This window comes from Pipistrellus kuhlii, unplaced genomic scaffold (assembly GCF_014108245.1).
Source record: "Pipistrellus kuhlii isolate mPipKuh1 unplaced genomic scaffold, mPipKuh1.p scaffold_m20_p_28, whole genome shotgun sequence".
NCBI lineage: Eukaryota > Metazoa > Chordata > Mammalia > Chiroptera > Vespertilionidae > Pipistrellus > Pipistrellus kuhlii.
Window position 1 is genome coordinate 7,211,663 of NW_023425527.1, and position 11,098 is coordinate 7,222,760.

The window sequence follows — 11,098 nt, forward strand, 5'->3', positions numbered from 1 at the left end:
GCCTTAGTAAACACAGGACAGCTTTAGCCATAGTCCTAATTTTTGGAACCCAATGCATACCTGCGCCCTAAACTGACCTATTGTCAGGACCAGGAGATGGGTTCCTTGAGGTGGAGCAATCTATCTACTTAACTTCGGCACTGAGACTTCCCGGAAAGTTTCAAAGGCAGGACTGAGGGGAACAAAAACTCCCCACCCCACCCCCAAATATGTGTTTTTGGCATATGTATTATGTAAACGGGTTATTTTTAAGAGGCAGAACATTCAGGAAATTTTTTAAACCTCATCTGCCCTCCTACTGCTTAAAAAAATTGGGATAGGAAGGAAGAGAGCTCTTACCAAAGACAGCCTTTATTTATTTATACTAGAAGGACTTCTCTGCCTGGCAAGGCAAACATGGTTAACCAAACATTTGCTCTTCCCATCTCCCTGTGACTTGTCTTCCTTGCCTGGGAAGTCCCAGGCCCCTCCCCCTTCCCCTGACCTTAGGGCAGCATCTGAGCCTCAACTGTCTGCCTGCCTGTGGGCCTCCTATTCTCATGGAGCCCTTGTACATGCAAAATTACATTTGGTGTTTCTCCTGTTAATCTGTCTCACATCCATTTAATTATAAGGCAGAGGAAAAATGTTCCCTCTCTGACATGTCCCTTCCATCCACCCAAAAATCTTTTTTCAACTTACAAAACTGAAACCTGTAGCTATTAACTACAAATTATTCTCCACTCCCCACAGTGCCTGAAAACCACCAGTCTGATGGCTATTCTATAAGTTTGACTATGCCAGGGACCGCATAGGAGTGGAGCCATCCAGTATTTGTCTTTTGTGTCTGGCTTATTTCACTTAGCAGAGTGCCCTCCAGGCTCATCCGCGATGTAGCATGAGTCAGCACTTCGCTCCCAAGTGGGTGAAGAGGGCAAAGGGAGGCAAGTCCACAGCCTCAAAGCTGGTGAGAAGGGTGTCCTGCTGGGCATCAACCACCTGCAGACAAATCAGCTTTAAAATGTCACTGTAAGCTGAAACCGGTTTGGCTCAGTGGATAGAGCATCAGCCTGTGGACTGAAAGGTTCCAGGTTAGATTCCGGTCAAGGGCATGTACTTTGGTTGCGGGCACCTCCCCAGGAGGGGGTGTGCAAGAGGCAGTTGATTGAAGATTCTCTCTATTCGGTGTTTCTAACTCTTTATCCCTCTCTCTATAAAAAAATCAATAAAAAAATATATATTTTTAAAAAATGTCACTGTGGGATCCTATCTACTGAAGATGTGGGCATGCTGGATGTCAAATCCAGATTCCTGGGTGCTGAGATGGAGAAGGTGCAGCTCCGACAGCGGGATTTACTTGAGATGCCACGTGAAGGCCTGGCAGTAAGGACACTGTTTGATGAGCTGACGGTGAATGCAAACCTCCGAATATACCTGCTGAGCAACAAGTTCCCTGGCCAGTGACGTGCCTGCGGAAATTCCATGGACTCTGTGCCGCCTGGTTTAAGAAATGAATCTGTTCGATATGGGCGGGACAGTACAGTAATACTTTCTGCATAAAAGTATGTATTTTATGTGATTAATTTCTCATAAGTGAAGTGACCTGCAACTTTGTGGCGAAGACCCTTGTACTCAGGACCTTTAAGTGACAGAGGAACAACCTGAAAAGTAAACGTACTCACAGTTTATCTGAATGCTTATTTAAACTTACTTTTGTAATGCCATAAAATGAGTATCTGGATGGTTTTCAGATATGTTTTTCATTGATTTCAGAGAGGAAGGGAGAGGGAGCTGGAAGCATCAAGGTCACTGGTGTGGGAGTATCTACTTACCTGTTCCAGAATCCCACCCTCACCCTTTCCCCCAGCAAGTCAACATTCCCTTTCTCTAGACCCACTTCCTCTTGCTCCTGGCTCCTCCCCATTGAATAAGTGCCCAATAGCTTTGGTTTCTGTTTCACAGTGAAGTCCTCCCCAGTGCAGACAACTGCCTGGCTGTGTGAGGAGCAGCCGTGACCACAGAGGTGGTGGAGAGATGGCCCTCAGCAGTGTCCAGGCTCCCTTCGTGAACCCGGTGAGTTCCCAGGCTGTGGGTATAGGCGATGCTGCGGGGCGGACTGGCTGCCTTGCCAAGAAAGCCGCTCTGGGTCTCCTAGGAAACCAGACTGGGGTGGCAGAGGGGGGCATAGGGGGGCTGACGTGCCCAATGGGGCAATCCGGACCCACCCTCTGCCCCAGGCCGGTCTCGCCCCCAGGGGTGATAATCACCGCAGTGGTGCATTGCACAGATGGTGCTGAGCTCCCTCTGGGCGCCTGACCTGTCCTGGGTGCTGAGGGCAGGAGGGCACTGGGCAGCACTGGAAGAGTGGGGTTCTGTTGGGATGAAAGGGGAAGTCAGCAGGGCTTCCGGGGAGCCCAGCAGCCAGGCCTGGGCACTGACTTAGGAGATGGCCTCCCTGGGTTCAGCCATTTCCTAGCCAGGTGGCCTCAGGTGAGCTGCTTTTCCCTGTCTGGGCCTCAGTTTCCACATCTGTAAAATAGGGGTAATCCTTGATCCGCCTCCCAGGATTGGGGTGAGGATGGAGGTAGCATATTTAGGGTGTGTGAATGGTGCCTGGCACGCGGTGGGGGCTGTAGAAGTGTGGAGCATGGCTCGGAGTCTGGGGGCAGCAGGCAAGACCTCTGAGGGGTGTCTGCTCCCTGGGGGTGAGTTAACAGGGCAGGTCCAGAGTGTGTGCAGAGGGGCCTCTGGGGAGTGAGGGAGGAGGGGGCTGCCCTGCAGTGTGGGATGCAAAGGGAAGCTTTTCATCCCAAGGTCACATGTTTGGCCACATGTGAGGGTCCTGAATGGGTGGCCAAGTTTAAAACCTCTGAGCTTTATTATCCCCATGCCATCCATGAGAACCTGAGACTCAGAGACGTTGAGGTAACTTACCAGATGTCCCAGATGGTGGAGAAGGAGGGTGCCTTGTTTAACCTGAAGGGGAGGTGCCCACAGGGGGAGCAGTCATGGGGGAAGGCAGGCAGGTGGCAGCCCCAGGCCAAGAAGTTCACTGTGCCCTGGACAGCCCCGTGGAAGCCTCTCCCAGCCTCGGCAAACAGGCCCCTCCTTGGTGGGGCACCGGGTAGGGGGGTGGTTGGCAGCACAGCGCTGAGGGGGAAGCTGCCTGGGCCTCACACTCCACCGCCCTGGGCAGGGGCCCTGGCATGGCCCTGGGCTCACCTTGAAAAGGCTCTGCAGGTGGAGCTGCAGAAAGTGGGCCAGACTCCAGGTTGCCTCAAGTGTGTGTGTGTGTGTGTGTGTGGGGAAGAGGGGCGGGGGTGGAGGCTCAGGGTCAGAAGTTGTCCCCTTAGGCTCATTGTCTGTCAGATGGGGGATCCCAGACCTCCTTCTAGGCCCTGACACTTTCTTCTCATGGCGACTGGTTTGTAGTTTTCTATTCTTGGTCCAAAAGCTACTAGTAATTATGCACATCAGAGGGCAGTCCCAAAGGGCAGCAGAGTTCAAACAGGGCCTTGGTGCCCTGGCAGGTGGCTCCATTGGCTGGAGTGTCATCCAGATCACCAAAAGGTTGTGGGATTGGTCCTCTATCTGGGTGCAATCCGGAGGCAACGGATCTCTCTCTCTCTTTCTCTCTCTCTCTTTCTCTCTCTCACTCAAATTAAAGACCATATCATTGGGTGAGGATAAAACAAACTGTTGTGGGGTTGAACCCTAGGTTCAAAATAAGACCCCCGGAGGCTGAAGGTTGATTTTAAAAGAAAGCAGGCAGGGATTTATTAAAACAGGAAGGCCGCAAGAGCACCACATGCAGGTGGCCACACTCACAACAGCACCGTTCCAGGTGTAGGCCGGTCCTTTTAAAGGTCTAAACCACAAGAATTTCCCTTTGTTCTAAATTCTAAAGGCTGGGAATGGGCCCACAGGGTCATTCCCAGCCACTTCTCGCTGGACTTGGGAATGTGGCCCTATCTTGCGATAGCAGATAGTACTGAAGCCTAGCTGAGCGGTTCATCTCTAAAGGTTATCTACAGTTTCTATTCCTGAAGCTACTGAGTCAGTGGGAATCTATCTCCTGTGGTCCTGGCCCACAGACACAGGAAAATTGCCTTAGCCTCCAGGTCTCAATCTGGAAGCTGAGGTTACTACTACCTTATTGTTTAAGCCAGTAAGCGAGTGCTGAAGCCAGAATAGCAGGGTCAAAATTCAAACAGCAGTTTTTACCTAAGTATGGTTGCTACCATACTTCAAAACAAAACAAAGAACCATACCAGGGCTTTGGTGTCAGACAAAAAGGACGGTGGGTGGAGTCCCTACAAGTGCCAGACACACCCAGTCACTCTCTCCCAGGTGACCCAGAAATTTCCAGCAGTCAGGAGTGAACTCCTTCTCTTCCAAAGTGTGCCAGGAAGACCGCACAGCCTGGCTGTTCCGCTGACCAGCTGACCTCCATGAGGGTCTGCCTCGGGGGCCTCACCCCCATTCCTTGCCCAAGCCCCGCCGGCCGCATCTGGCCCAGCCTCCTCAGAGGCCCTGGTGGAAGCTGGAACCACACGCAGGACAGGACTGGCTGTTTGGTTGGGGAAGCCCTCAGGGAGCCAGGAGCCAGGATGTCTGTGCTTCATCCTGAGAAGCAGCCTGTGTGGGGCTTCACAGCATGGGTGCTGGGATCCACAGCCCCCTCTGTTCCGCTGGGTGCCTTTGGGCAAGTTACCAGACCTTCTGTGCTCAGTTTCCCCATCTGTAGGGGTGGCCCTGATAATGGCCAGGGCTGTTGCCAGGATAACTAGGAATGTTACACCCAGGTTTTGTGATCCCCAAGGACCACCAGGGAGCCGAGTCCGATGCAATTGCAGAAAGCCTGAATTCCATGCCAGCATGGGCTCTGTCTCACTCACACCGACATCGGCGAGGTGGAAGAGCATGGGCTTCAACAGGTCAAGGGCTTTTATAGGGGTGGTGATGTCACTGCTTTGGCTGCCTCTGATTGGTTGGGTGAGGGCTAGGGTCCAGTTACAAAATGGAGGATAGCTCCGCCCTGCCCCACAGTACAAAATGGAGTCAGGAGTTAGCCCTGCCCAGCCCTGCCCTCTCAGCAACAGCCAGGAAATGGGCCACAGGAGCAGCTCAGAACCCTTGGGGCAGCAGCCTCTTTGGCTGAAAGACTCCTACCAGCCCCTGGAGTGAGACCTTTCTGTCCTGGGGGCCTGGCTCTGCCCTCTGAACCTCCAGAGAGGAAGAGGAGGAAAGAGGCCTCAGCCTCTGGGCCTGGCCAGGAGCTGAGCTCAAACTCTGACCCAGCAGAGGTGAGGAAATTAAATTACTTAATTCATCCAGGTTAGAGTTGAGAGGACGCTGACCCTTTAAATGAGAGAGATGGCACCTACTTCACCATAGACTCTGCCACTCCCTATTGTCCCCCACCTGACAATCTCCCTCATACACACCACCTGCCTGGCTCCTATAAGCATTTCATTTTTCTAGGGAGTTGGCTAAAAGAAGTTAGAGTAGACGTTAACTACTAGAGAAATGTGAAGATTGACTAAGAGCTACAAGTAATCTTCTAGGTTAATGCAGGTTAAGAGCACAACAGATCAAAGGCATCCTGGAGGTTAGCTTAAAAGTCAAGAAGAAACCAATTTGGAAATTTTGCTCAGAGACCAAGAGGGAAGAGGGTCGTATACACACCTACTATGTGCCAGTCTCTTCCCTGTCCTTTTCTCACTAAATCATGGATCTTACACAGAAGGTAAGATTTATCCCTATGTTACAGATGAGGAAACTGAGGCAAAATAGGCCACATAAGCTTCCTGAGGTCACTCAGGAAACGAGCAGCAGAATGAGGCTCCAAACCTGGGCGATGCCTGGCTCTGAAACGATGCAAGCCTCACCATAACCGTTGTTCCTTCCAAGTGGCCCGGGAAGGGCGCTTGACAAAGTGGGCTCTATGGGGCCTGGGAGGCCTGCAGACACCTCACTAGGGCCTCGGAGGTTGCCCAGGGCCTGGGGAGGGACTGGGGAGCAGGAGCAGGAGAGGAGGCTGCCTGGAGGCTGCAGAGCATCCAGGACCAGGTGCCACCTGAGGTGGCTGGGAGGGCAAAGGTCATGGTCACACTATTCAATGGTGGGGTGTGCAGGAGGATGCCTTATTCTTGGCCTTCTCAGAGGAGCAGAAGGTTTATCCTTTTGGATAAGCTGCTGGCCTCCTTGGTCTTTTGGGTTTCTGAGTTTTCAATCAGGGCCCTGGGGCCTTTACTAAGAGCCTGGCCTGTGATCCAGCAGCCCCTCTCTGGTTCCTACTCCTTTCAGGGTCATGTTCATGCTACTTCCTCCTCTGGAAAGCTGTCACTTCCTTCCAAGGGAGGCCAGCTCCTGGTCACATGGTCTCAGATCCTGGTGGTCTCCTTATCAGTCTCAGAGTTACATGTAACTCCCCGGATTCAGGTCCAATTTCTCACAGGCGGGGAGCCTGAGACTCCATATGCCCAATTCACAGCTGCATTCGGCCCCTGGGACATTGCCCTACACACCAGGCCAGCGACTAGCAAGTGCCAGAGGGATTGGACAGAAGGAGCAAGACCCTAACTTACTGCCTTCTTCTCCCTGCAGATCGTCCCCTTCTCTGGGACCATCCAAGGGGGCCTCCAGGACGGACTGCAGATCAGTGTCAATGGGACGGCTCTTCGCGCCTGTGGAACCAGGTACCTGGAACTGTTGTTTCCCCCAGCCTAGCCCCTTAGCAAACCATGGCCCCTGTCAGCTCAGGCTGGCTCCCACAGCACTGTCCAAGCTGCCTGTGCCTGACTAAGGGGATGCTGAAGAGCAGGGCCCGGTCCCTGCCAACACTGCATGGCACCCCTGCCCTCTGCCAATAGCATCTGAACACCGTTAACGTAGATTCCCCAGAGACACAGGCAGAGCGGGAGCTCACGGTCTCGGGCCAGCCCAGGGGCAGATGTTTATGGGCTAGGATTGAACTTTGCATGTGAAGACCCAGAGATGCAAAAACAATGCCTCCTTTACTTCCCATGACGGCCTGCACTTATTCCATGGCCCTTGTTTGGCTGGTGTGGAAATATTTAAACTTGGCATCAAATGTAATCCAGTCTCTTTCTGTTTCAAGTTCATTCCTAGAAAACACGAAGGCAATTCAAAATACAAACATCTCCTTGGCACTGTCTCCCACCCAAGAGGGGACTTTGGGGCTCAGGGAAGACTTTCCCGTCTTCTCAGAGGCCGAGCGCCCTCTAATGCTGGCCCAGCCCTGGCTGCCCGAGCTGAGGTCCGGGTGGTGAGGAGGTGAGGGGCTCTTGCCTGATTTGGGTGGGGCCCTCCCACCTGGTGGCTGCCTGCTGAAGCCAAAGGTGCCCACAAAAGCCTTTCTGCACACGGCCCTCTCTTGGGAGCCTCTGTCTCAATCCCAGGTGTCTTTTGTTCCCAGTGCTCCTTTCATCACCTCACACAGGGCCTGGGGACCTTCTGGACCCCTTCAGATCCCTGGCCCGGCCCTACCTCATCTCGGCTTGTAGATTCTACAATAGTTGACTTTGTCCACCATCACCTTCTCTGCCAGGTGGGCATAAGCACGCTCACCCTGTGACATCTCCCTGAGCCCTGAATGCCTCCAGGAGATGCCATGGAGGGTGAGGCTCCCAGATGGCCCTAAACCCTGCCATTGGGGAAGCTGAGCCCTCACCTCTGACCCTCCATCCCTTCTCTCTACTTCTCCCTCTGCCTGCCTCCTGTCATACTGTCTCCACTTCTTCCCATGGGCCCTTTTGCACTCTCATCCCTGGGTCAGGAGTTTGCAAGTAACCAGAGAAATGGAGCTGCGTGACCACAGAGGGAAAGATACACCCAGAGATATTTCAGAAACGATACCCTCATGTACAGAGCAATCTGGACTCGGTCTTCGGGTACCAGAGTCAGTGGGAGCCACCTTTTCTCTTAATGTCCCCAAATGGTGGGGCTAGCTGGGTTCTGAGCCAGGGAACTTCCCTGCTGGCTGAGGGCCCCCAGAGGGAGCTGGTATTGAGGAGGCCCTCTGAGCTCAGCCTACTCTACAGAGACACCAAATGGGCTCTGCAGGAATTGAGTAGAATATCTAATGGGCCACCTCCGGGTTTGGTGCAGTGCCTGGCTCTGTGGGGGAAGCAGAAGATATAAAAGTGGGGGGCCTTCCCTGGGTGCTGTGCATTAGTTGGGGACAACAGAGTGACCCCAAGAGGCAGGGTGTGGACAACGTTCATGCTGAGGTCAGGGAAGGCTGGAGTAGACAGTGATGCCTCAGGGAGAACCTAGGATTGGGGCTGGTTTCAGGCCATGGGTCTGGGAAAGGGCAGATGTTTATTGTGAGATGTGTTACTTGGACTGTCCCTCACCTTAGAACAGGGCGGGAACCTTTTTTCTGCCAAGGGCCAGTTGCTATTTATAACATCATCTGAGGCCATACAGAGTTATCAATTATAATTTAGCCTGCTACATTTGATCAAACATTTAAGTAACTCATTCCTAATCCCTTGGCAGGGCCAGACAAATGATTTCACCGGCCTAATATGGCCCGCGGGCCTGACGTTCCTTACCCCTGCCTTAGAGCCATATCTATACCCAAAGGAGGTTTTGAAGGTGAGGGCTTCCTTCCAAGCAGAGAGACAGGAACGGAAATTTACTTGTTTGGGGAATTCCTAAACACCACCTCACTAATCATCCCCAAAGGAAGGGAGTCACCCGCCCTCAGTGTGGAGACTTGAGGGTAGTGTTTGAGGTTCAGGGTCAACCCAAATGACAAACGGTAACAGCTGGGGTTGGATCCAGTCCTAGGGACTTTAGGGCACCACTCCACACCTCATGTGTGGGACACACACCAGCCTCCGATGAGGGACAGACACACATCCCGGAAGTTCTCATGCCTGGAGAGCCCATATCCTTCCCATGCCTTCCCTGTTACACACCGTCTTTGCAGGTAAACCCCAAAAATGTGACATTTTTCTCCATTTGTTCTCTTGCTTCCCAACTGAGCAGTGTGGGCTGGCCTCTAACCAGTGTCCACTGGGCATGAGAGGCTCTTGCTTCTGGGCAAATTCCTGGATTTGCATCTTCATACAAATGTGAGATCAATTTCCAAGACCTATGCTTCCTGAGGCTAGAGTCTACATTGTTCTTTACCCAGTTTCTGCTTATTTCTCGAAAGTCACACTAGAAAGGGCAAAATGCAATAATCAGACAAAACACACTAAGCACAAATTAGGTAAACAAAAGGAAGGCAGCAAAATAGGATGGATGCAACTTGCCTCACAGGTTGTAGGCAAGTTCCCAGGCACACATGAAAGTCAGAGGTCCCAGGCTCTCCTGCTCCTGCCTTTGTCCATAAACCAGAACACTGTCTGATATCCGTCCACCTAGGTTTGCTGTGAACTTTCAGACCAGCTTCAGTGACAAGGACATTGCCTTCCACTTCAACCCTCGGTTTGAAGAGCGTGGGTATGTGGTCTGTAACACCAAAGAGAAAGGACGCTGGGGAGATGAGGAGAGGATGATGCATATGCCCTTCCAGGTGGGCATTCCCTTTGAGGTCTGCTTCCTGGTGCAGAGCTCTGGATTTCAGGTGAGCAGGGTTCTCCTCTCTCCCTCCTGCTGTCTGACACCTGCTCTATCAGGCCTGGAGAGAAGCATTTATTTATTTATTTATTTGTTTGTTTGTTTGTTTGTTTGTTTATTCATTCATTTATTCATTCATTCATTCATTCATTTTCGTTATTGCTCACTTCAGAACACTTTTTCATTGATTATTTTAGAGAGACTGGAGGGAAAGGGAGAGACACACAGAGAGAAACATCAATGTGAGAGAGACATCAATTGGTTGGCTCCCACATGCACCCAGAATTGGGCTGGACAGACATTGAGCCTGCAACCAAAGTTTGTGCCCTTGACTGAAATGGAACCCGGAATCCTTCAGTCCACAGGTTGACGATCTACCCACTGAGTCAAACTGATGAGAGAGAGAAGAGCTTTAAAATAATAACCCAAGCAATGCCATTATAAAGAACAGAGGAGGTTACACACCTTCACCTGTACCTACATAGCACCTGATGCTTCTGATACCAGGAAATAAGAGCTAGTTGCCCTCCCCACCTGCACTTTGGAGACTTCCATCCTCTGCTGCAGCCTTGTTTGTGGTGATGCTGTGGCAGCCCTTCTGCAGGCCCAGGGGTGGCTCAGGGCTGCGGGTGCAGTCATTGCTCTTGCAGGCAGAGCAGTGCTGCTGGGCTGGGGGAGAGGATGGCTGTGTCTGTGCTTCTCTGTGTGAAGGGCGCTCCCAGGCCCTCAGTGTGCAACCTGAGGCCCCCTCTCCTCTGCTCACAGGAGCACTTTATGTTCATTGAAATGCGCATATTGAAATGGCATCCCCAGTGAGCTGAGAAAGACACACCTAGAGCAATAATCAAACAAGAACTCAGAAGCCAAAACTAGAGCCAAGTGGTGACTGGGTTTGGCTGCATTAGGGATCACATGTGTGTTCCTTACCTGGGGCAGCTCGGAAGGCTGGGCCCCCACCTACAGGGGATGGAGGTGAAAACCGGACAGGCCTTGATTTCTAGAAGCAGGGGTCCTAGTGCTCCGGTGTGCTCCCCGCCCTAGTCTGGGACCCTCTCCTGATATATGCGCTCCTGTTGACAGGTGACGGTGAATGGAAACTTCTTTACCAACTACATACACCGCGTGCCCTTCCACCGTGTGGATAACATCTCTGTCACCGGCGCTGTGACGCTGACACACATCAGCTTCCAGGTCAGATTGTCCAAATGGCACCTGTCCCAGGGGCTGGGTGCAGGAGCCAGTCTGCTATGCCTAGGCCCTTTGGGTGGAGCCAAAGGTTCCTGCTAATCTCTCATCCAGATGGCTCCGAGGACATACCTTCCGCTGCCTCTATCCCGTGTCACTGTCTCTGTCCAGAGCACCTGCCTCAGCCTCCCTGACTCCTTCCCCTCTTGTCTGTCACCTGTACTCCCACACTCATTAGAAAGCCATGTGGTTCCCCAAAGAACCCAGCTTGGGAATCACACTGAATCTACCTCAGATCCCAGTTCTACCATTGTCACCAGCTGTGGGATCTCAGACA

General features: G+C 52.3%; 1 protein-coding gene across 1 annotated transcript; it reads left to right on the forward strand.

Annotated features, from left to right (window-relative positions):
* The first annotated feature begins 1,902 nt into the window (after positions 1–1,902).
* Positions 1,903–10,878, forward strand: LOC118728110 (galectin-9B-like). The gene is made up of 4 exons (XM_036454377.1): positions 1,903–2,052; positions 6,589–6,680; positions 9,382–9,583; positions 10,657–10,878. The coding sequence occupies exons 1-4, from the start codon at positions 2,014–2,016 to the stop codon at positions 10,861–10,863; spliced, it is 540 nt and encodes a 179-aa protein (XP_036310270.1). The 5' UTR covers positions 1,903–2,013; the 3' UTR covers positions 10,864–10,878.
* The last annotated feature ends 220 nt before the right edge of the window (positions 10,879–11,098 follow it).